The following is a 26,138-nucleotide window of genomic DNA, read 5'->3' as shown; positions in this document are numbered from 1 at the left end:
GGGGTACAGCGAGGCTGTCGCAGGACCCGGCGTCGGGACCACTGGGAGGCCCTCACGGATTAATATGGGCCCGGTCCTCTCCTTTATTGGGCCACCTACAATTTAAAAAGGTGGCGGAGGAAAGGAGACTGCCAGGGGGCTCAGTATTCGAGATTGCCTAGCTAATGCCCCATCAGGATCAGGCCCCAACCTCCGGATCGCTCTTCCTTTAAGCTCTCGCTGCCTCATCACTGCCACCCCCACCCCGCTCACGTTTCCGCGCAAACCCAGGCCTTCCTTCCGAACTGCGGGTACTCCTGTTTCCGTCGTAGGCCCGGTCCCTCCTCCCATTTATCCTTCAAAATACCCTCATCCTTAAAGCCACCGTGAACTGCCCTTAATTAGCTGGCGCTAGTTGGGAGCCCGTCAAGTCAACCCTTTGGCTGCCTTCATTACTGCAATTATCATTCCAGTGTTGAAGTCTGTGTCCCAGCTAGGCAGAGGCATTTAGAGCAGTGCCTTGCTGATCTTTGCATTCCCCAAGTCTAGCACTGAGCAGGCATCCAAGTATTTGCCAAATGAAGGAATGTCTGAACCAGCTATTAAAAGCAGTTTCTCTACCCCCTAGGACAGGCTCTCATGGAAGTAACTGACCCTAGTAGCACTTTTTTGTTAACCCATATTTACTTCTGAAACCAAGCTCAGCATATTTGATTAATATGTGTTTTAAAGAATAGGAACGAAGAAAGCATTCTTGTATTCAAATGCAAGCAACTGAAAAGAAAAGGAGGGGAGAGAAAATAAACCACTCACACCAGAGCTTTAATTGTCACACTTTTATTAAGGAAACTTCCCCATAATAAGTGAAGAGGTAGTTCATAGTATGTCTAACATACAACAGGTTTAGAACAGCTATTCACCAGCTGAAATAAAATGTTCTCGGTTGTTTGTTTAGGACAATATTTAAAAGTGGTGACACTGGTCACCCTCCACTTACAGATTTTCTAAAAAAGAAACTAAAACAAATTAAAACCACGTCTGATTTACCTCAGAGCCACTTCGGTTTGGAGTTTGTCTTTAAAATTAAATAATAAATAAATAACTGTGATACAGTATTTTTATTTTTATTTTTAAAAAAAACAAACTATGGTAAAGGGAGTGTTCTCCCCTTTTTAGTTATCCTGGGGATCCATAAAATACAAATGCTGAAAAACTAAGGTTTTTAAAAATCTTCCTCTATAAAACTTATTTTATATCAATAACTTGACCACCTTGCAATACAATACAAGAAACATGTATAAACAAAGAAGGAGAAAAGTCAAATCCCACCAAAATTAAGAAAATGTCTCACAGAAACAGAACACCTCCCCAGCCAAAAGATGGAGGAGACTGTAAATCACTTCAGTGGTTTGCAGTACAAAAGGTGAGAACTATAGCTTTTACTGATATAAAACCATCAAGATGCTGAGTTTAAGTGATCAAAAAAAGCAAGGTAGTTTCCTTTATTATTCCTAGTATAAAATCAAATTGATACCTTAGCTCCCTAAGACTACATGAAACTGTAAGCTCTGTGAGAGCAGGGACCATTACAATCTTACCTTCATATCCTCCTCATCTAGCATAGTGCCTGGCAACAGTAGGTGCTCAAGAAATGGTTTTTGAATGACTAGATGAACCCAGAAATAGTCTCCAACCAAAGAGACCAATCTATTTTGAAAGCATGCCTTTTAGTCTTCAAACCAGTAACAAAAAAGGCACGAATATAAGCAAAGGAAGCACTCCAACATGAAATTTCTGTGATGAAATGATGTTCAAGGGAAATAGTGAATTGTTGGTTAACATGGTAGTGTCTCACTATTGCATAGAATTGGTATTCTTTGGCTGGGTCATATAAAAATCAGAATGCTAGGCAGCATCATTAGACCATATAATGTGTGACCTTAGGCATAAGATACCTATTAGTCTTATCACTCAATTTTATTCTCATTTTAAATCTTTAACAAAGGGTAGAAAACATACCTCAAATCAGATTCACATGTAAATGTATCAAATTATAACAACTTTAAGAATCCCCTCTGACTACTCAAGTTAAACCTAATTTTTGGTTTATCTGTATATGCACTCTCACAGCTCAAAAATAAAACAGAAAATCCTGATGGAAATTAAATGAACACTGTTTCCAGACAAAATCAGTTTCACATTTAGATCCTTCTCACACTTATTCTTACTTGTCCTTTCCCTCCCTAATCAATACCCAGCATATGTCACTTGCATGAAAAGAATGTAATATTCTAACTAAAAAATACTAACAAAAGTAAATCCATCTGTGATATTTTGTTTGCAAAATCCAGGCTGTCTTAGAAAGCCAATAGGGATTCACAAAGGTGAGCTTTTGGTTAATGTATTCTTGATCATGTACTAAATATTTTTAAGCCGGGGGTAGTGAGAAGAAATGGAGACATTAGCTCATATTTAGTCACTTATCTTCTTTGGCCAACCTTGGCCAGGCCACCTCTTTGGGCTTTGGATACCCCAACTTAAAAAAAAAAAGGTGGAGTAAATGATCTCTTAAGACTCTGTAAGTACTCTAACACTTCTATTACCTATATCTAACTCATGGGTCAGAAACTAATAAGACTCAAAATTTTATTTCTGAACTATAACATGTGCTTTAGGACAAACAGTTATTCTGTTTTACCAAACTGGGAGATCAACTTCATATTAGTGATCTATCAGACATGGCAAGGTGGGACTATAGGAATGTCTGGATGCAAAAGCCTGGTTGCTCATTCCGTGACCCACTTTTTTTTATCCACTTTAGAAATTAAGGTACATGAGAATTCAGAGACTCTTAGCGTACACTGGACAAAATTCTGAAGGCCAAACATCTTTCTGATGGCTAAACACCTTTCTGATGGCTAAACACCTCTCTGATAGCTAACCTCTAAAGGAGTTCAAAGACTGACTCCCAAATAGCTTCTTTTTAGAGAGACTATTATATTTTAGCACATTTTAAGTATGCTTGGAGCCATCCTGACTTAAAAAGCATCAACAAATAAGTTACACATTAATTATAAGCATTTGGCTTCTTCAGAGGCAGACTTTCCATGTAAAACTGTTGTACACTGTCCTTCTATCCTTTGTTGATTATGCTCCTCATGGTGATACCTCACTATGTCTGCAGGTGTTGCTGAAGATTGTACTCTGGTCTATGTGAGCAATTCAGTGATGTGAAGTTGGGCCATGGGCCTTAATACTGTTGAAAAGAGTGCCAAACAACCCAAAATACTTCTTTATAGCCAGCTCCAAGAAAAATACAAACAGTAGAAAGTAGAGTCATTCATTCATCTGACCAGACATAGATGAATTATCAATAGGCAGCCGTAAGTTCTATCACATATTCAGGCCAACAGCAATATCACTTTATATCTCAGCCTATTTCCTGCCAAAGAAAAATATTATCCACTTCTCTTAGCATAGCAGCCATTAGTGGAGTGCAGGCGATGTTATTAACTTGTTGGCACCTTCAGAATGTGCCCAGTGAAAAGCCTAAAATAGTGTCAGTCTAAAACATAAGTCAATATTAGGTAGACAAATGGAATAGTCCTTGGGAAAGGAAGACAGACGTCACAAGATAATTCAAAACAGAAAATGGGAGAGGGCAAAAGGCAGGCAAGACCGACCACTCCAAGTGGTGAGTTGCCTGGTCTCTTAGTACTTTGCTTTACTCCTACAACCTGCACAGAGGCTTTGGAGAAGTCAAACTAGCAAAATCACTCCTAAAAAGACTCAGACTATTGCCACGTTTGCAGTCAGCTCTAGTTTTGAGCATAAAGCCCCTACTCAATTCACACAAGTACTATCATTCCTTAAGTTCAGGACAGCTTGGGCCAGTTTACCTGCATCCAGGACCTGTGTTGCATCAGGCTGTGGCTGACACCCTTTAGAGTCTGTGACTGTTGTACATGCAAAAGAATCAAAATCCACTGTGAGGTCTTGCACATTTCTCTCATTGGCATTATCAAAGCTGTTTTTGCCATGCAGCTGTTTAAGGTGTTTCCTCAAAACTGGCTTATGTGCAAAAACCATGTCACAATAGTTACACTTATGGGGCTTATCTCCACTGTGAAGGTTAAGATGATCCTGTAAGGAACACTTCTGAGAAAAGGTTTTCCCACAGATCTTACACTGGAAAGGTTTAATGCCGGCATGTACACGCATGTGTCGATGAAGGTTGCCTTTCTGAGTAAAAGTCTTGCCGCAGAGTAGACACATAAAGAGTTTGTGCATTTTTAAATGATTGGCGTAGTTCTCCAGGTGACGGAACACCCTGGTACACTTTGGGCATTGATGATGCCACTGTAGGCCTTTGTCTACACCTCGAATATTAGGCCCAAAGACATCTTTGGAGGCCAAGACGATGTTATCACTGCCTGTGTAAGAGAGGGCATAATTGTGGAGATGGTTTTGTTCTATTTCACTTACTCTGTTTTCCACAGTTGAATTTATCAGGGAGTGCTGGGGCTCTGATGAATGTAAAGCAGTGGGTTCAGAAGAAATAAACTGGTTCTGATCTTTTTTACTTCTAACCTCTGATACATCCCCAATAGATTCTACCTTAACAATCTGAATATCACTGTCCTCCATATCCATACTGTCTTCAGATGGATGAATACAAGGTGAGTCCTGCTTTGGGGAGCCTCTGGCATCTCCCTGCTGTTCTTTTGACTGGGGAGAAGCACTCTGTGGTTCACATCCCTCTTTACTATCCATTGGTTGTTTTGGCTTTATAAACTTCCACAAGGCCTGTGTGCACCGTTCTACAATGTGGCTCATCTGAAGAAAACTCGCAGCAGTCAAGTAATTTACCAGTTCCATCTCAGGGAATTCCAGCACACCACTATAACAGGATAAGAGCAATTGTCTCCCCACTTCGGAACTCTGTAATATGGAGATTTTCACCTCTCTGGAATCATTCAGTAAAAACTGGTCTCTTAAGAAGGGGGAACCTGCAGCAAACACAATTTTATGCCCCTGTACCTCAATATCATCTATGAGAACTGTAACATCACAAAATTTATTCTCTTCTCTTAATTTGTTCATTTTTTGTAACATTGAATCTCCATAATTTTCAAACTTGAAGTGAAGGAGATCTGATCTTTCAGACATTTTGGCAGACCTAAAGAACAGAAATGTAAAAAGGATGACTTTAAGAAAATTCAAACAATGAAGAAACCTGGATTTTCTTTCCAAAACAAAGTTTGTGTTGCCAAATCTCTTAGTATGTATCCAAATGAAATTTGCTTTGAAAGAGGAAACAGTATAACAGCTTTCAAAGGCTGTTAAAACTTACTCCTTGCCAACGTCAAGTGTCAATTACACCTAAGGAGTGGACTTGTATCAGTATAAATAGTTTGGCATTCATTCAACTTTTTAAGATACAAAACAGTGCTTGAGTTATTTCAAGAGCATTTTTCCCCCTTCTCAAATAATTCATTCAGGTTTCAAAAACAAATGAAAACATTCCAACAAGTAATAATGAAGTAACTTTTCTTTTGCATGACACTGTGAACCTGCTTCTTTGAAGACAAAACACTGTTTCTTTGCTTTGTATTTTAAAGAACTGCAGTGACATTGCTTGCCCCATTCCTGGGTAAACACTCCTGTTTAAAATGATGTGTATTTATTCATGCAAGAATTTCTGCGATAAAATGAAAGTTACAGACCTAAAGGGGTAATGTTTATCCTGTGCATTGGACAAATCTAATTCTCTTAAGAAACATTTCTTGATAAAAAAAATATTTGATGCAAAAAAATATGAGCCACCTGATGAGAATCTGAATAGGAATAAAGATCTTATCAAACTTTACTAGATTCTGTTCTTTCTTCTTTGCCCTTACTTATACATCATTAGTCATCAACTGAACAGCTAGAACTGATTCATAAATGTTCCTTGGCTTCCACATTCTATTCCCTCTCACCCAACTCCTACACTACTGCATGATATCTTTAAAAAACACAGATCTGATTATATCCAACCCCTGCCTAAAATTATTCTGTGACTTTCCATTGTTTCCTGGATGAAGACTAACCTCTTGAGTATAAACTGATTTAGTAAACCTAATAATAAGTAAGATAAACATTGCCATATTAAACTATGGAGAAGATGTCTTTGCCAAACCTCTCTGCATATTTGTCCCTTTATAGAGCAATTCCTTTGGAGAAAGTCCCCATATTCTGATTCCATACTCTCCAAATAATTTTCTGGTAACTTGGCTTCCCATGTGTATCCCTAAAGGGAAGGATGAATTAGCCATGCCACCATGATAATTCTAGTCCACCAGCCATTATAAAAACAATAAACTGGCATTCTCTGTCTATATACCAATCTTCTGTGAGATCAGTAGGTGTATCAGGTGTACCTTGAGAAATAGTTCTACAATCTCGTTGTTCCTTGAAGCCCCAAAGATGAGGAGCTGGAAGTTTCCTTTACTTCTTCCTATCCATCAGTTTCAATAAACTTACCAACAGGAACAGCCAAACAGGTACCCAGGAAACCACTTGCATTGATTGGTCTGCTATAGTCCAAGAATATGAGGAACATTTTTCTGTTTAAGAAGTTCTCTCTAGTATGTGTCAGCTCATTTTATTGTTTCCCTTTGATAAACTCTTATTTCCAGGCCACATAGTTTATCTCTTAATTGTTTCCTATCACTAGTTTCTCTTTCTAATTGACTGTTAATTATTTGAGGGCAAGGACCAACTGTTACTTTTTACACAGATCATTCAACAAAACCCAGCAGAATAATGAACTCTTAATGTTCCCTGTGAAATTATTATTGAGCTACGGTAGAAATGCTCTTCATTATCAGGATATCGTCCTTTGAATGCCCTGGGGAAAATTTCTTTCTAGGGTTTATTTCAAAATAGTTTTGACAATATAAAACCAAATTTTAAACAAACTTTTTTTTTTACTTAAAAAAAAAAGATAAAATGAAAGGAAATAATTGTGTTTCTTATGAAATGGCTTAATTTTATTTAAAAATTGGAGGAATGATAGCTAATCTTTACTGAAGCCTTGCTATATACCAGGTATAGTGCTAAATTCTTTACCAAAATTGACCCACTTAATCCTCAAAATCCCTATAAAGTAAGTATTATTATCACCCCCACTTTCCATATGAGGAAACTAAACCTTGGAGAACATAAATAACTTCCTCAACTTAAGAGAGGTAGAAAGTGTTAAGTATTAGAGCTGGAACTCTTGCCCAAGCTTCATGATGCCAAAATCATGTGTCAAACTAGGTTAGCTGAAGTTTTATTGTAGGGATAATGTTAACTGTGGAACTGTTCAGATTCCCCTCTGCATAGCCATTCAGCTGTACACTTATGATTTATATGTTTCTGTGTTTAATTCAATAAAAGGTTTATGTTTAAAAACAAAAAGTACAACCTAAAGTCAAATCTGTGTCAAGTCTAGAGGTCTTTAATAAGCCATTTATGTATTAGTCATATTCCTGATTGCATTCTACTCCCTTATCCTTGTTCTACCCTGCTTTCTCACCTATTTTAACTGTTATTTTTCCATCTTTTGTGTATTTATCTTTTTAGACTGAACTTAATGCCATTTGCAAATAAAACAGAGAATAAAAGTTACAAATATATTTGATTTACAGAACCCCCAACTGTAGTCAATATTTAAGTATAGTAGTAATTACTCATAATTTTCATAAAACCACTCACATAATTCTAGAGCTTCTAGTAACCGGAAGAAAGTAAAGAACTGATCAGGTAGAAAAGTGACTTGGTCACCACATCCTGTTCTTTCCTCAGAGCGATTTCCAAATTCTCTCTCTCTCTAGCCTCAGTATCATTGCCATAGTTCTGGACCTTAACTAGTGCTTAGGTTACTTAGATTAAATCTGAATTCTGCCTAGCTTCTCAACAAGTTTTGAATGACAGGTTTCTCCAATATCAATATAATTCTCACGATCACTTTCTCTTTGTTTATATTTACACTGCCTCCATAATTATTTCCATGTAACAAATGTGTCAACTGATCTGAAAATTTCCCTGTGTTCAAACATGTGTAACCAAAAAGGCTCAGTGAATCGTATTCTCCGTGGAACAATGTTCACTGGTGTGCTATGGGCAGTGAGAGGAGTTTCTTATCTCGAATGCCTCTAATAGCTACTGATAAGGAAAACTCTTCTGTTGGACAATAACCTCCCAAGCTGTTGGTCTGTTTCCTCATCTATCTCATAAAACTGTCTTTATCTTTCAACTTAGCACTACTTGGAAATCTTTATCTTTCACTAACACTATATGCGCTTTTTTAAAGATGTAACATTCTACAGCCTTTCTCTCTAGAAACCTTAGTCCTTTTCTTCTTTGGGCAACTTTCACAACACTACATTCTCCAAATTTTCACACTGTTGGTTTTTCCCCTTATTATTCTACATAATATATATAGAAATATATCCTTTCTGGAAAATTTTTAAACATTCTAAAGTAAAAGTCTCCTTTCCCAACAATCTTTCACTCAGTACTCAGTTTGTTGTAAGTTTGGTCCTTAATGACTCTCCCTCCCCCCACTTAAAACTTTTATTTATTGATTGATTTGAGAGAGAGAGATATCAATTTCACTTATTTATGCATTCATTAGTTGATTTCTTGTATGTGCCCTGACCTGACCAGAGATGGAATCCACAACCTTGGCACTGTAACCAACTGAGCAACCCAGACAGGGCTCCTTCCCCCATTTTATTTATTATTTATTTATTTATTTATTTGTTTAAACATATCTTTATTGATTTCAGAGAGAGTAAAGGAGGGGGACAGAGAGAGAGAGAAACATCAATGATGAGAGAGTCATTGATCAGCTGCCTAGCCCGCAACCTGGTCATGTGCCCTGACCGGGAATCGAACCCCGATCTCCTGGATCCTAGCTCGATGCTCAACTGCTGAGCTATGCCAAGCTGGGCTCCTTCCCCCATTTTAAAAACAACACTTCTATATGCCTACCCACATAAAATTATGTTTCTTATACACAAACTATATATATTGTTTGCAACTTTCTTTTCTCATTTATTATTTTTGAGAGCTATATATGTGGAATAATTATAGATCTCGTTCACTCTTTTTAAACTGTTGTGCAGAAGCGGCAAGTTACCTAACTACTGGCCTCAGTTTTCCACCATTCTTTTGCTGGTCTGTTCCTTAAGGGTTCACAAAATTGTGTAACAGTAAGTATAACCTTCACAGCTTGGTCCTTGATTTTTTTCCTATTTTTTCAAGGCTTACTTCCTCAGATAACCTGCTTGGTTTCTCAATGTTTTATTACCTTTTCTATTTAAAAAACTCCTAAATCCTCACCCTGATGGCCAACCTTCACCAAACCTAACCTCAGTTGAAACTTCCCTTAATACCTGCCTTAAGCTTGAAACGTATGATGTCTACACTATTGCACTAAAACTCAATTAGTCAAAAATAAAAATTTATGGAGAATGGCTCTAAGAAAAGTAGACACGGAGGCAAGGAGACCTGTTAGTATGCTACTATTCTAACAATACAAGACAGAAACAACAAGGGCCTGCGTAGAGACAGTAATAATACAGATGGACGGAGGAAACGGGATTGAGTTTTTCCAAATAAGGAACTGATGACCTTGGTGGCCATGGTGAAGTACAAGAAAGGGAAGGTCAAGGTGACTCCAAGGTATTTGGTTAGAGTGACTGGGTATCTTTGAGAGAGCCATTCAGTAAGTTAGGGAATATTGGAGGGAATGGTCTTTAAATGTTTAGTCAGGAACCCGGCATGACACCAAGGGGAAGGAAGATCCATTAGTTGGCTGATTCTGGGTCTGAAGTTGAAGAAGAGACCCAATTATAGATAGTAAGTGATAGATGGACGCATGACATAAATTGACCCAACTGTGAAAGAAACTGACCTAAAATGGTACAGATTCGAAGAGGATCTAAGACAGGAAAAAAACAAAAAACAAATACATAACAAACATAAATCCATTACTTACCTTCTTCTCAATCTGGATCTCCTTCCAAGCCTCTCCATTTTTTTTAACCAATGAGCCTACCTTTACTTAAAATCTTCCCACTCCTTTGACTCCCACATTTAGTCACTGCTAAATATAAAACCATGGATTCTGGAGTCATATTTCCTAGGATCAAAACCCTGATCAACCATTCACTACCTGTGTGACCTCGGGCAAGTTACTTAACCACTTCTGTGCTTCAGTTTTCCCATCTGTCAAAAAATTAAATTAATTTTAAAGTAAATTAAATTTAAGAATTCAGTTTATTTAAAAAAGAGCATAGAACAGTGCCTGGAATGTGCTCTACAAGCATTTCTTAGGTAAATAAACAAAGCCGGTCAACTTTCTCCATGAAATCCTTCATGTGTGGCCTTTTCTCATTCCCATTTAACACCAAACCAGATGAGGTCTCCATTATTTCATGTATCATCACCTCATCACTATGCTAAAATTGTTTTTTAAACGGTGACTAATGATCTCTTAAATAAAAAAATGCAATCCCCCCCCTCCCCAATGCTCTCTGTATGAACTGTCCCTGTGGCCCCTTTTCAAAATCCTCTTCTCTTGATTTCTGGGTCTTTGGTTGCAGGAATTCTGCATTCTTATACTTTATCCCCTGCCTCTGTTTCTGCTACTGCACCAACTACTACGAGCTTTTGATTCCTCTTTGTGCTTCATAAATGCAAACATTCCCCCAAATTACTCCCTTCAGTCTCAACAGTATCTTCCAGATGCCAGCTACTCCCGTGGCTTCCCCCTCTATGCGGACAGCTCAGTCCTTTACCTCAGCCACCACACTTGGGCTCCACTGCAGATCTGCACTTCCACCTCTACACTGGACGACTCCATTAGACCTTCACTTCAACATATCCAGAAAATAAATTTGTAATGCACACTACACTTATGGCTTTATTGCTGACAATGGCATCAATGTTTTTCAAACACCAAAGGCCTAAGACCTAGGAATCAGCTTTGGTGCCTCTTCCACCCTCAACGGCCAATTTATTATGGAGTCTTCACACCATTCACTACAGCACACTTGCTTGCTTTCCGGCAACACTTTCATAATTCGGTTTCGGGACTTCATTACAGCTCACTGGGCTATCTCATTACTCCTTGAAAACAGCTCCAATAAGAATACCTAGACTTCAGCTAGAGAGTACAGAATCAGTTTATAGAAATTCCCGCTCTACAGGCCGACCTCCAGAATAACATGGCTTTCGACAGTGCAAGTTTGACCGTATCATTCTCCTCCGTAAAAGGCCAAGGACTATCCATCTCCTCTAGGACTGAGCCTTTCACTCTCTGGACCTTGGTCTACTTTTGCAGCCTCAAGTCTCATCTATGCACAAGCCCTGCCCCCCCTTCCTCCTCTTCCCGCACAAGTTATGCTCAGTCATTCTCGCATAGCATTGCAACTGTTTCTTCTGCCTGAAAAGCTCTTCTCCACCTGATCTTCTTCAAGGAGTACAATTCAGAAGTCACTTTCTTTTCTTCAGTCTTCCCAGCAACTGCCCCTTGAGCAGTTCATGCATATATGACTCACACATAATATAGCGCAGGAGCACTTATTTGTTGATATCTGGCTCCCAAACTTGACCTTAAAAACTGGAACGATATCTTATGAATCCCCAGTGCCTGGCACAGCGCCAGTCATATAAAAAGTGCTGCAGCCAGTAGCGGATCTGCAGGAAACCCCGGCACAAGGGTAACCTCGGTGATTCCCGCGGGCTGGCACCGAGGCCTTGCCAGGGCCTCAGCTCTGGCACTTCCTACAAGATGCCAGAGTCGGCGCCCAAGCTAACTGCTGGGCCCTCGGCTGGGGTCCCGGGAGGAGGTCCCTGGAGCATCCTTAAGCTCCCCAATCTTGAGGAGGGAAGGGAAAGGGGCGGGGCGCAGCGTGGGCTGGGCCAAGGGCTCCTTAAGTCCCCCCGGGCCTAGGCCAGCCCTTCGGCCCCCATCCCAGGGCAGGTCCTGGCCATCCAGGACCCCAAGGGGGCTCCATCCTGAGAGACCCCGTACCCCTGCCCGGTTCTCCGGCCGCCTCCGCACTTACAGACCCAGGGGAAGGCCGCGGTCAGTATCCGGCACCGCCAGGAGCTCCGGCCCCTCGGGGCTCCGGAAAGGGGGAGGGGCAGGGAACCCGAGCCAAAGGGGGACCCAACGGAACCGGAAGGGCAGCCCCCGCCGGACAGGGACAACTTCCAGGTCCCATGGTCCTCTCCGCCAATCGGAAAGCTCGAAGGACGACGGGGCGGGCGAGGGGCTTCCCGCGCTGCGGGCGGGGTGCAGATCGGGCGCCGGGACTCCGGTGCGAGCCTGTGCTCCCGCGACTTCGGGTGCGGAGGTACCTCAGCGTTCGGGGTCCGGCTTCTCAGCGGCTCCCCTGGACCTGGGCCGCGACCTTCTGCTGCCTGCATGGTGCATGGGCCTGAAGGGCGCCTCCGCACTGAAGCTGTGGTAAGCCGCGCCCAGGGACGTGGACTCGCCTTGCTGGGGCGCTGAAAGCAAGTTGACTGTCCTGGCTTTCGGATGCGGTGTTTCCCGGGCGTCTCGCATCTCGTGGCTTCCGTCGCCTACTGCATGCTGACCGTTCACAGATTTCTCTCGCCAGCCCCGACGGCTCTCCTGAGCTCCAGGGCCAACTGCCTAGAAGACATTTGCAGTGGATCGTCCTAATGCCGCTGTACCTTTTAATGGCCTCAAGTTCATCTGCGGACCTGCTTTGTATACCCCGTAGTCCTTTGGTGACAGGCATCCTCCACGTCGCAGCCCTGCCGACCAGAAAACTTGAATCAATCATTCTAGAGTCCTTTTCCTTCTCCTTGCCAGTCCACTTGGCTCACTGGGTTCTGTCTACTTGGGGAGTGGAGGGACGTGTTGTGGTAGAACACACAGAGTTACCATTTTAATAATTTGTTAGTGTAAAGTTCCGTGGCATTAAGTACATTCACAATGCTGAGTGAAAGTCACCACTGCTATATCTAACTAACTTCATTGCTTTGCATGCGGATAGGGTTTTTTTTTTTGTTTTTTTTTCAGCATTGTTGGTTGAATAGACTGTCCTTTCCCCATTGAATGGTCTTGGCACCTTTGCTGAAAAGTCAGTTTACTATATATGTGAGGGTTTATTTCTGGGCTCTCTATTCCATTGAAGTACTTGTCTGCCCTTAGGCTAGTTAACATAATGTTTTAATTGCTGTAACTCTGTAGTAACTTTTGAAGTATGAGTCTTCCAACTTTATTCTCCTTTTTCAGTGTGCATTTGAAGAAAAGGCTGTTGTAATTTTGATAGAGATTGAGTTGAATCTGTAGATCACTTTTGGTAGTATAGACAATTTTAAGCCTTCCTGTCCATGAATACATAATTACTTTCTATGTACTTAGGTCTTCAGTAATTTCAGCAATATTTTCTAGTTTTTAGGGTATTTAATTCTTTTTGATGCCATTGTTAAGTGGAATTGCTTTTTTAATTTTCTTTTCATATTGTTGATTGCTGGTGTGTAGAACCAACTGTTTTTGTGTGTTGATCTTGTACCTTACAACTTTGCTGAATTAGTTTATTAGCTCTAATAACTTTCTTGTGGATTCTTTGGGATTTTCTATATTTATGATTATGCTGTCCTCGAACAGAGATAGTTTCACCTCGTCCCTTCCAATTTGGATGCCTTTTATTTCTTTTCTTTCTTTTTTTAAATAGCTCTGGGTAGAATTTCCAGTACAGTGTTGAAAAGCAGCAGAGAAAGTAGTCATCCTTGACTTCTTGATCTTAGAGGGGAAGCTAAACTATTGAGTAGTTAGCTGTGGGTTTTTCACAAATACCTTTATCATGTTGAGGCATTTTCTCTCTAGTTTGCTGAGAGATCTTATCATAAAAAGGGATTGTAATCTTTCAAATGCCTTTTCTATGTCAATTGAGATGATCATGTGTGGGGTTTTTTCCTCTTATATTTTTTAATGTGATATATATTACATTGATTGGTTTTATGTTGAACCTCCCCTTGCGTTTCTCTTTTAAATCCCAGCTGGTCAGAGTGAATAATTCTTTTAATACTGTTGGTGGTACGGAGAATGTGCTATGTGAACTGGGAAAGAAGGTATTCTGTTGTTGTTGGGTAGATTGTTCTTTATATGTATGTTAGGTGGACTTTGTGTATTACGATGTTCAAGTCCTCTATTTCCTTACTTCTACAGGTTCTATTCATTATGAAAGCGGAGTATTGAAGTTTCAAGTACTGTAGAACTCTTTATTCCTCCTTTTAATTCTATTTTTTCTTTATATATTTTGATGGTCTGTTACTAGGTGTGTAAATGTTTATAATTTTTATGTCATCTTGCTTTATTGAACCTTTGGTTAATATGTAATGTCCTTCTTTGTCTCTTAAAACCTTTAGTTTTTTAAAAATATATCTTTATTGATTTCAGAGAGAGGAAAGGGGAGGGAGAGAGAGACACATCAATGATGAGTCATTGATCGAGCCCGCAACCCAGGCATGTGCCCTGACCGGGAATCGAACCCCGATTGCCTGGATCCTAGGTTGATGCTCAACCACTGAGCCATGCCCGGCCGGGCTCTTATAACCTTTAAAAACAAATTGAAAGTCTGTTTTGCCGGATCTCAATATAACCACCCCAGCCTTCTTTTGGTTACTATTGACATGAGATATCTTCTATTTTATTCTTTCACTTTCATCCTATTAATGTCTTTGGGTCTAAAGTAAGTCTCTTCTGGACTGCATATAGTTGGATCACTTTTTTATTTTATTTTATTTTTTAATCTATTCTGCCCACCTCTGTCTTTTGATTGGAGACTTTTAGCAGTTTACATTTAAAGTAATTACTGATAAGGAAGGACTTGTTTCTGCCATTTTGCTGTTTGTTTTCTATAGGACTTACGGCTTTTGTGCCTTCATTTTCTTCATTACGGCCTTTTTCTGTGTTTGATTTTTGGAGGGAAATGTTTTGATTCACCTGCCATTCCCTTCCATGTGTTTTCTATAGATGTTTTCTTTGTGGTTGCCAGGAGAATTACACTTAACAGCCAAAAGTTATAACAATTTAATAGAATTGATACCAACTTCAATACCATACAAAAACTCCTGTGCAGCTCTGTCCTCTCTTCCTGTTATTGAAGTTATAGATTACATCTTTAAACATTGTGTCCAATAATAGGTTAATATTTTTATTCACTTGTCTTTTAAGTCATGGAGAAAATAAAAAGTGGACTTACAAACCATAATTATAATAATGCTTGCTTTTATAATTGTCCATGTATTAATCTTGAAAAGATATCTTTATTTCTTCATATGGGTTCTAGTTAATGTCAAGTGTCTTTTCAGGTCAACCTGAGGATTCCCCTAAGCGTTCTTCTTTTTTTAAAAAAATATGTCTTTATTGACATCAGAGAGAGGAATGGGGGGAGAGAGAGAAACATCAATGGTAAGAGAATCATTGATTGGCTGCCTCCGGCATGCCCCCTGCTGGGGATCTAGCCCACAACGCCGGCATGTGCCCCCTGACCAGGAATCATAGGTTGGTGAGCCACGCAGCTGGGCTCCCCTTAGCATTCTTGAAGGGCAGGTTCAGTGGCAAGTGATGGTAATAAACTCCCTTGGCTTTTTTTTTTAAATTAGGGAATCTGTTAATTTCTCCCTCATTTTTGAAGAACAGTTTTGCTGGATATAGAATGCTTTATCAACACTGTTTTTGTGTGTCAGCACTTTGAATGTTATCAACCCACTGCTTTCTGGCCTCCAAGGTTTAGGATGAGAAATTCGCTGATTATCTTATGGAGATCCCTTATATATGATTAGTCACTTCCCTCTTGCTGCTTTCAAGATTCTTTTCTTTGGCTTTCTACAGTTTGATAATTATTCTTCCTCTCCTTTCTCTCTTCTTCTCCTGGGACTCACACAGGGATATTTTGTTTTTCTTGGTAGTGTCCTACAGATCCCTATGCCTTTGTTCATGTTTTTTTTTTTTTTCCCCCCTGTTCTTTAGATGGAGTAGGAAGCACAAGGAACTCATCTCTCTACCTAGACAACAATTATCTTGGCAGAAATGGAAGTAACTATTTTGGAACTCTGGAGTCTGTTTGAAAACTTCCATCTTCCAGGGGAAAGCTTGGTTGGTAAATTGAGGTTAATTTCAGTTAGTGTCAGTGTTTAGTGTGGTAATACCTAACCATCTCTTACCCCTCCAAATTATGGCAGGTAGCCATGTTTACATTCAAGTGCTCTTGCTGGATGGGAAGTGAGAACCTTGTTCTCCAAATACTGGGGTTCTGTATTATGATTGCTGATTTCTGCTTTTTAGTTCTGAGGGTCAGGCACAGAGGCTGGCTGGCATTGTTTCAAATTAGGTGTACTAGCTTCCAGGGGATTTAAAGGAACATAACCTATCTTTCTTGTTTTGTTTTGTTTTTTTCTTTTACTGCATTTGGGAACCAGCCATTTAAGGATTAGGACATTCAAAGCAACCAATTATATGGGGGAAATTAGAAAGGTTCCCTCACTAACCAGGGATAGATTCAGGCTCAAAGAAACCCGAGAAGAACTTGGGCTTTCACCTCAGTCTGATCCTGCTCCCTGGCACAGAGACACTCTTCAACAGTTTAAAAAAAAAAAAAGACATCCCAGCTGGCACGGCTCAACGGTTGAGCATCAACCTATGATCCAGGAGATCATGGTTCAGTTCCCAGTCAGGGCACATGCCTGGGTTGCAGGCTCAATCCCCAGAGGGGGGGTGTTCAGGAGGCAGCCAATCAATGACTCATCATTGACGTTTCCCTCTCTCTCTGTCTCCCTCTCCCTTCCTCTCTCTGAAATAAATAAAGATATATTTAAAAAAAGAAAAAGAAAAAAATACCCACCCCACACCACAGCAAACCCTGGGGAAGGGGGAGAATCTGATTTCCAGAGCTACCATATTATAAATTTAAAATGTTCATTTTTCAATAAGAATTGCAAGGCATACAAAGAAACTGGAAAGTGTGGCCCATTTAAAGGAACAAAGTGAATAAACAATCCATTTTGGAGAAAGCCCAGATATCGGATTTACTAGACAAAGATTTTAAAACTATCATTAAAGAGAAATTATTAAAAGGAACAAAAATAAAATTGTGTAGTTGAAAAGTATAACAAGTGGAAAATCAGTAGAGGGGTAAAAAATCAGATTTGAGTAGGCAGAATTAAGAAATAACACACTTGAGGATATTTCTTTTTTAAATAGCTCTTAAAACCTGTTCCTTTTTTTCCATTTTCTTCCACATTAGTTGAAGCCTTTCTGATCTTAGACAGCCTTCAAACTGTTTTATGTACACAGCCCCACTACATCCCTCATTTTGCCTTCTATACTCCTACCAAAATGATTTTGAAAAACCCAAATCTGATATTGATACTGTCCTTAAAAACCTCTAAGGGCACCCATGTATCTGTAGATTGAACTTCATTTTCCTTATTTTAGTATTCATGGACCTTCCCATTCTGACTCCAGCTTGCCATAGCACTTCTCAGACCAGTCCTATAGTCCACTCACACACCCTTAACCATATGTTCTAAGGTACAAAACTACATACTGTAAAAAGTTTAGCATGTTTGTAAACCAAAGTTAGTTTTCTGTGATTGGCTAAAATATTAAGCTATTTGGCACTGGTGAGCATTGAAATAGACTATACAAAATCTATTTAAAATATGGACTCCCAGAAAAAAAAAGACTCCTGGATGAAAACTATGTATGTCATCACTAACTCAGTGGTCGACATTATATCACTATTGGTATTGTATCTAATGTAATGGAACATTAAGTATAACATATCACCTATATGTGTGCTAGCCCAGAATGTTTGACTTTAATTCATTGAGCCTTGAGGTATAACTGCAAGTCATATCTTAAGGAAATACAAAATCAAGAGGAACAAACTCAGTGACCTCTTGAGTAAGCAACTGTTTGGATCCAGAAGGTGGGAAAACTTGTGCTCAAAGTGGTCTAATTTCTTCAATAAGCCAATGTCTTTAAATTTTTTTCTTAAGTGCTAGATTAAAAAATACTTAGGGACATAACAACCAGATGCAGTGTGTGGTCCTGGATTTGATACTAACTTGGAAAAACAGCTGTTAAAAATGTATTGCAGGCGACAGAAAATTTGATTATAGTTAGGTATTAAATGAGAGGAAAATTTACTGAAATATTGCTCATTTGGGAAAGCCAGCAGTAAAAATATTGTTATGGTTGATAGAAAATTTGAATATGATCTAGGAATTAGATGAGGAAATTTACTGAAATAATAACATATATGCTGTTCGTTGGATAAAGTAGATTTCTATACTGTGTGATCTCATTTTGAAAAAGTGTGACATCACACAAAGAAAGATATGTATTAAAGTATTAACATTGGGGGTGGGAATGCAATGTTTTTATTTTTTTATTTTAGCCTGTCTGTATTTTTAATTTTTCTCCAAGGCATACTATACTGATTCTGTAATAAAGTTTTGTTTTAAATTTATCTTAAGATTCACATATATATTGGGGTGTACATACATGTGAATCAAGAAATACATGAATGTATGGTCACCAAAATATTAAAAGTGGTTTAGACATGGTGTCAGGAATTCAGGGCATTACTTTCTTCCTACTACTGTATCTATTATTTGAATACTTTTAAATGGGTGTGTATTATTACATAAGTGTATAAGGAGAAAAGGAACAAAATATTTCCTGAGGGAGTTCAGCAAGTCTAACGTAATAGGCAAGTCATGAAGAGGACTCTAACAGAGCACAGCTTTTTCTCTGGTTGATTTGGGTTCAATGTCCACAAGAAGACATTGGGAATAAGTCATTCACCAGGAAAAGAGCATATGCTATTTGAATTAAAAAAGGAAAAGATTAAGGAAGAGGTTGTAGAATTACTTTATAAATTATCAAGACTTAAATAGCGCCTTTAATAATTATTTTCATTTCCAGCTACATTGTAAATTTATTCAGGACGGCTTTAAGCAAAAGGCATATTATTGGTGCTGTGTACCACTTTTGAATGATTTTAAAATCAAATCCCAGTGCATTTTCGAGTAACACTGAAACATCCTTGTTCATTTCTGTGCTACTCTGTGTCTCAAAAAATCTCAAGGCCTTGGACTGAGAAGTTTTACTTCTACACTGAATTCTGTAACTTAGTAAAACGAGAAAAATCAATCTCACGTTTGTAACAAAGCCAAATGAAATACCCGGCACCCATCACAATCTTTGACACATTTGTGCGCCCTCAATAAAGGCCAGGTGAGTTGAATAACACTGTTGTGCTGCTTTTGAAAACGCACGGAAGGTGAGAGGTGTGCAGAGGATTCCTTGGTCTATCACGGTAACCCTCTTAGGCTCAACAGGTGCTTCTCTCCATCTCCCCTCCATCCCTCCGCCCCCGTCCTGCTCTCAGTCTCCGCTGCAGTCGCGTCGCCACTACCTGTCCAAGCCCAACCACCGCCCGAGCTCAGCGTTGTCTCGCGGTGCAGACTCCGCGCAGGCGCAGACTCTTGAGGCGGGCCGCAAGCCCAGGTGGGGCTTCGAGGGGAGGAAGTACGCCCCCGCCGCCTGTTATTGGGCCAATGGGGCGGCGCGGCTCAGCCGCGGACCTATGAAGCGGGGCAGGAGGCGGGCGGGGAGCGGAAAAAGCCGCTCTCACGTGAGTAAGGGGGCGGGGAAGACGGGGGCTGGGCGGCTGGGGAGGCCCAGGCGACGGAGCCTGCGGGACGGCGAACGGCGGGCGGCGGAGGAGGAGACGGCGGGTCGGGTAGGGCCGCGTTTCCCCTCCTCCTCCCACCTTCCCTCTACCCAGCTAGGGGTATCTTCCAACGGCCTCTGAGGGGAACGAAGCTGTGTTTTCACCCCGCGGGGCTGGGCCAGAGAGACTGCGCTCCGCTCCCTCGAAGAGCCCGGTTGTGAGGGGAGCTGTGATTGGGGGGAGGGGGAGTTGCGGCGGATGGGAGAGGGCGCATGCGCAGGTGGGAATGCTCCCGGAGCCCCTGCCCAAACCGGTTCCCCCTGTCTTGGGTGGGTGCCTGTGTTCAGACTCTTGCACTTGCGGCCGTCCCTCTGGGCTCCCAGCAAAGCCGGTTTGGCTTTTGACTTGAATGTTTTCGGCCAGGTCTATGTGGAAATCTGGCCGCTCGCTCCGCCTCAGTTTCTCCCATTGCCCACTGGGCCTGTATCTGATTTAGGCTGGCCTCGGGCTCGGCTAGCTTTCCTGGGCTGCGCCTAATTTGAAAGACTTCTTTTAGTGTGGATCTGACATCTCGTGTTGGCCTTACCATCTCATTTTGCACGCCTGCTGTTAAAGTGTCCTCGGCATACCATACTCGCCCCATCTTCTTTAAATATCTGCTCCCAGTACCTCCTTGCTATGTCTGGATTCTTAGCAACTTTCAGGGTTTTAGGTGTTGAGCCAGAGGATAATCAGACTTCCAAGAATTCGCTGTCCATTGCCTGGTAGTTCTTTGGTCCGCAACATTCAAACTATTAACATCTGCACCTGCTTTTACAGGCATCTCCATACTAGGAGTAGTCGGGGATTCTTTTCATTTATCTTGAAAGCAAAAGTGATTAAGATACTGTTGCCCACACAAGTACTCTGTTAGTTCAAAATCCTGTTCCAATATGAATGTGAGCTCTTTTAGCTTTTGTTATTTTTATCGATGGAAAAAACTGTCAGGGGCAGGTTTTGTAATTCATTTGATATTTTCATTCCAATAAACACCTGTATTCACATATGTGTAATTGGAGTAGTAAGTCCAGAGCGTGTGTGTGTGTTCAGCTGCTTTGTTTATTTAGGAAGTAAAAAACAATGGAGGGTGAATTGAACTCTGTCACATTAAACTGATGTTTGAACAGTAGTTGGGGGGAAAAAAAGCTTAGGTGCCAGGGAAGTGCACATTCAACTTTTTTTTTTTAAACAAAGGTCCTTTTGGCCTTAATTCAAGTATGTGGAGAGTGCTGTTTTATATATATTGAAGGCTTTTAAGTAGGGTTTACTAAAACTGCAAATGAATAGGGGAGAGAGTTCTTTGTGGTCTTTTTTTGTAGAACTCAGTTTGCATTAGTAAAGTTTAAATCCATGATTGATTTATTGGTAACATTTAAAATTCACGAGTAGCTTTAATAGAATTTATTAACTAAGATTTGTAATTGAACCGTTGCTATTTTTGGTGCACTTTTTGTTGTTTTAGTTTCATAACTCAGTTTACAGTTAACTTGTTGCCATTAAGGTATATGTTTTTCAGGATAATTAACCTATCAATTGTATATGCATTTTGGCATTTTTAGCATAGTGTTCTATGTAGTGGTACTGTAAAAGTGAAGGCACCTGCTTCCTATCTTTTCTACTGCATATTGAAAGAAGTGTGTTATGCACGTTATCTACATGAGGGGGACATGATTTTCCACAACTGTATTCAGCTTTTCAGCCCTTATTCTTTAAAGAAGTCATTGTTTTTTCTTGAGTATATTTCCAGCTAGACTTTACAGCCCAGATTCTTTTAAAGAAGTCATTGTCTTTTATTGAGCATGTTTCCAGCTAAAATAAAGCCTGCTTTGAAGGTCTCATCATTTCACAGTAATTGTTTTAACAAGTGACCTTTGACTACAGGCTTCAGAAAATAATTCGTTTAAATTGGTGCTACTGTTGAGTGTGCTGAGGCTCTTATGTAGACTGCCCATAATATTATCTTTGTAGTTTTCAGTGTGATCAGATATCATTAACCTTCTCAAGCACGTGGAATAAATGAGTATAAAACTTGTATTATCTTTCCTGGAGATAGAACTCAAGTATTAAAGAATTGCTAATTTAACCAATATATATAAAGTGGAGTTGGGCATGACATTTGGGTGTTTTGTATGTAACTGCCTTGTTTTATTGATTTTCCATAGTTAGATCCCAAAGAAAGAAAATCCAAGGCTAAAGATGTATGTCCATTGGTATATATGAAAAAACAGCAGTGTATCAATTTAACAGCTGTTTCTTTTTGCAATAGTTTTGTTACCTTGTTCTGCCCCTCCCACCCCCTAGTTTTCTGATGATCCTCAGAGATCGTTTTTCTTTGAAACTTGTAAGTCAAAACAATACTAGATAGACATTTAAACTTATATTGTAACCACTCTTGTTGACCCTAACAGCATGTTTCTCTTTGTGTGCAAAGACTGTCTGACCAAATATGGTAGTTTGCAAGTCATGAACACTTTAGTTTATAGAATTTAGCCTGGGAAGTTTTTTTTCCAAAGCAACGGCAATACACTGAGATAGTCAACAGTGAGAATTTCTTGAAGATTGTTCTTTCTATCATAGCAGAGTTCTATAAGGCCTAACCTTCCCCCCAATCCCCTTTTCTATGGATCATTAAATAGTAAAAATAAAACTTGTTTTTAAGTTCATGCATGACATTAAATGCTATATATTACCTTGGCTCTAAAACTGAGTCGTATCAATTGTACAGTTATGCTGCTGAATTTGGAAGTGTGCACCTCTCTAAGAGTTAATGCATGTTTATGTATCTCCAGTTAAGGTTGCATCAGCTTTTATGTTATGAATCACTACTCTCTGGGATCTGTTAATCTTTGTGGTAATAAGTTTTTCTCCATACCAAAATCTGACACTTCTTAAGGTACATTAGCAAGTTAGTTCTTGTAGTAATTTAACAAAATGTTATTTCTTAAAGCTTAACAATAATTTGACTATTTTTAAAACTTCTTTTCCCTACGTCCCATTATTTATATATTTTGGTAATTATAACCATCAACCTGTGGTTATAATCTTATTTTCCATTTTCTGAGGGTGACCTTTGTATCAGGAAAAAATTGATATGCAGAATCTTTCATTGGGGACGTAGTGTAAATATCAAGAGTATTAAGAGACCCCATTCAAGGATAAATTGGATTAAATGTTGGGCATTTGTATAATACTATTGTAGGGAAGAGCCTGGAGTTTATCATTTTAATATTTTTACTGTAGAGGTAATAAATTGCCATATGCCCTTGAAGTATGCTGATAAGTGGATTCTGGCACTGTAAGAGTAGGAACATGTCACATAAATCCCTTTGCTGTGATGCACAATTGTCTATGAATAGACCTCTGATATATCTGCAGAAAAGAAATGGTTATGTATTTATTGTACTTACCTGTTCAGTTCTCTGTTAATTGAAGAAAAATGTGATTTCTAAAATTGTTCCCTAGGAGAAAATCTTATTTTTGCTTTTGGTTGTGAGAAAAGATCTTTTCAGATAGGTTTAAAAACACCTGTGGAACTTAATTAAATATTTATTTTTAAAAATCTTACGCAGTGCTTATTGTGGTGCTGTTGATGAAGGTGCTCAGAAAATGTTTATTGATTGCCAACACTTGTCAAATGTCCCACCGTCCTTGTGTCACTGTGGACCAGGGTCGTCTTATATCAGAAAATGCATGAAATGTGTGTCTTCTCACAAACATTTGTGGTTTGCCTATACATTCCCATGAAAATCAGAGGTCATAGAAAGGAGAAACCAAATTTACGGCATTTATCGTAGGCTTTTGTTATCTATTGAACAATTTGCTTGCGTAACGTTAAATTCACATAGTTTAAGGAGAAATGAATACTATAAATGTTTCAGATCTGAGTGTAGACAGGTTGATAATTCTAAATGGAATAGATTCATTTTCTTCACTGTGGATGAGAAGAAACATGACTAATTTCCTAAAAGGAAGAAAAGTTTTTGGGTGTTCCTGCATTTCTTAAAAATATTCATAATTTTATATTTATAAAACACTAAAGTGAATTATATTATGCTTTAGAAATCTGATCCAGAACAAGTAAAGACAAGGCTGTCTTTTTTTAAAAAAATCTGTACTAGCAAGGTCAGAAATATAACCTGACCTTGTGAATTAGTAGTACGTTAATATTAAGCTGACTTTTTCTGTGTTCCCAGAGATAGGTTTCTGTTGTGGAAATGGCATCCAAATAATATAAATATTTAGTTTCAGATATACTGTGTTGAAGTGAAGCATACCTAGAGTTCTGGAAAAATTAAAGTGGTGTTTCCTGAAATATCCACAGGAACATAGGGAAACCACTTATATGGGTTATTTTTTTCAGGTGTTAACAGTATTGCACTTAATCAGTAGTGTTAAATGAATTTTAGGTGCATTTCATCCCCTTGTCTTACGTCTCATATCTTTCATTAGAGGTATCAAGATATAGAGGGGAGAGTGTGAACTTTGGAATAAAAAAGATAGATATCCCAAGTCTGGCACTTACTGAGTATATAACTAACGGTAACCTACTTAATGACTCTTCACTTGTAAAAATGGAACTAATTGTTTACATCAAGGATTAGGACTGGAAAGCACCTGGCACACCCCCTCCCCCAGCCCCTTTTCCTGGATACTCTCATTCACAAAAGAATAGAAGGGGTTCAGTCCCCTCATTTTACATATGAGAAACTGAAGCTATGATATTATCCATTTCGTGCCAAAAAGGACTGAGAAGTTCAACTCCCAGTTGGTGTGTTTTTTAAAAAAATATACGAGACTGTTAACTTTGAAAAGTTTAATGAAGCTTCATTACTCATGAGAAAGTACGAAATAACTCTGAAAACATTGGCTGGCTACTTTAGGCACTTTGTACTGATTCTGTGAGTTTTATTCTAAAGAACCTATTAAGTTACAACCAGTCTTTTAATACTTTTATTGACCAATGAATGGATAAAGAAAATGTATATACATACATTGGAATGTTATTCAGCCTTAAAAAGAAAGGAAATTCTTACACATGCTGTAGCATAAATGAACTTTGAAGTGATATAAGCCAGTCACAAAAAGACAGAAATATTGGTATGATTCTGTTACTTAAATGAGGCCCCTGGAGCAGTCAAATTCTTAGAGATAGAAAGTAGAATGTTGGTTGTCTGGGGGAATGGGAGTTATTATTTAGTGGTGGTTGTTTCAGGTGACAAAGATGAAAATGTTATAGCGATGGATGGTGGGGATGGTTGCACAACAGTGTGAACGTAGTTAATGCCACAGAACTGTACATTTAAATATGGCTAAAATGGTAAAGATTATGTTAAGTATATTTAACCACAATTTTAGAAGATTAAAACTTTAAAAATCTTTAAAAAATTAAAACTCAAAAACGCCTTTTTCCTATATTCCATCTGGAATTGAACTAAAAGAGTAACTTCATAGTTTAAGGAAATAAATTGTCACAGGCATTATTGGTTAAAATTTGCCTGACTTTTAGATAAACTGGTTTATCTTGCCTTTAAGTGCTGTAGGCCCAAGGTGAATAAGTTTTGTTTTCTTTTGTTTTTGCTTTTTTAAGCTAAGCTGAAATTATTCAGAAAGCTTACATTATTAATATGGTTCTCTTACCTCACTAAATTCAAAGAAACTGCCTTCAGATTCAGAGTCAGACTTAAATGAAGAGAACATCTATTGTTTAGCAGTTAGTATAGTGTTAGAAAGGATTTTATTTTATGAAGAAAGGATGATTTTCTGTTTTGTTAGATTTGCCCCACCCTTCCCAGGGATAGGCTGTGAGAAATTCATCTGAAAACAAAAGCATGGAAACAAACTTCAAAGCCAGGAAAAAAAGAAAAAGGCTGAGATTAATATGGTGCGATTTTTAAAAATACTGTATCTTCTTTGCACTCTGCTTGATTAATTTTAAAGGGCTACAAACCCACAGGAATTGGCCTGCTACAGTATCTTTGAAATTTGATTCTTTTGCTATTTCCTATCTTTTTCTGAGCAGAAAGTAATCTTATCAGATCTGTGTTTTAGGAGCATACAACTGGGAGCAGCATAAGAGGATGGATTGGAATGGGGGATAATGGAGCGAGGAACAGCCTAGAGGAGAGATGCATTTCAGAAATGGACAGTGGTACCTGGATACCTGGGTTTGGACCAGGTTCCATAATTTTCTCTCTGAACTTAAGCAAGTTATTGAACCAGTCCAGTTCCCCTTTGTCTGTTGTACGAAGTTAATACCTATCTGGCAAGGTCAGTGTAAGGATTAGTATTAATGCATGTAAAGCTTCTTAGTACCATGTTGGTTGTAAAATTGGAACTCTTTAGATTTAGCAAGGTGAT

The 26,138-nt window shown here is 39.1% G+C and overlaps 2 protein-coding genes across 4 annotated transcripts in view; one reads left to right on the top strand and one right to left on the bottom strand.

Annotated features, from left to right (window-relative positions):
• Window positions 1–803: 803 nt before the first annotated feature.
• ZBTB26 (zinc finger and BTB domain containing 26) lies at window positions 804–12,161 on the bottom strand. Of its 3 annotated transcripts, none has more exons than XM_081151944.1 (2): window positions 12,091–12,161; window positions 804–5,158 (listed from the first exon to the last, which is right to left on the bottom strand). In XM_081151944.1, the coding sequence occupies exon 2, from the start codon at window positions 5,146–5,148 to the stop codon at window positions 3,823–3,825; it is 1,326 nt and encodes a 441-aa protein (XP_081008070.1). In that variant the 5' UTR covers window positions 5,149–5,158; window positions 12,091–12,161; the 3' UTR covers window positions 804–3,822. The 3 variants fall into 3 exon arrangements, with proteins under 3 accessions (XP_081008070.1, XP_081008069.1, XP_081008068.1); XM_081151943.1 differs by having other exon boundaries at window positions 12,087–12,150; XM_081151942.1 differs by lacking the exon at window positions 12,091–12,161 and adding an exon at window positions 10,013–10,242 and having other exon boundaries at window positions 810–5,158.
• A 7,544-nt stretch (window positions 12,162–19,705) lies between these two features.
• The window catches only part of RABGAP1 (RAB GTPase activating protein 1), a 118,516-nt gene continuing 112,083 nt past the window's right edge, over window positions 19,706–26,138 (top strand). The window contains exon 1 of the mRNA XM_081151941.1: window positions 19,706–19,811. The gene's annotated coding sequence lies outside the window, so the exon portion shown is untranslated. The remainder of the gene's footprint in view (window positions 19,812–26,138) is intronic.

Source organism: Miniopterus schreibersii (assembly GCF_964146895.1).
Source record: "Miniopterus schreibersii genome assembly, chromosome: 11".
Lineage (NCBI taxonomy): Eukaryota > Metazoa > Chordata > Mammalia > Chiroptera > Miniopteridae > Miniopterus > Miniopterus schreibersii.
This window is presented reverse-complemented; position numbering and strand designations above follow the sequence as displayed.

Bases quoted from the DNA above. Each gene is read 5' to 3' on its own strand.
- ZBTB26 (XM_081151942.1), bottom strand. From the start codon at position 10,050: ATGGAGAGGCTTGGAAGGAGATCCAGATTGAGAAGAAG. The intron at 5,159-10,012 runs GTAAGTAATGGA...TCTGTTCTTTAG, and splicing joins AGATCCAGATTGAGAAGAAG to GTCTGCCAAAATGTCTGAAA.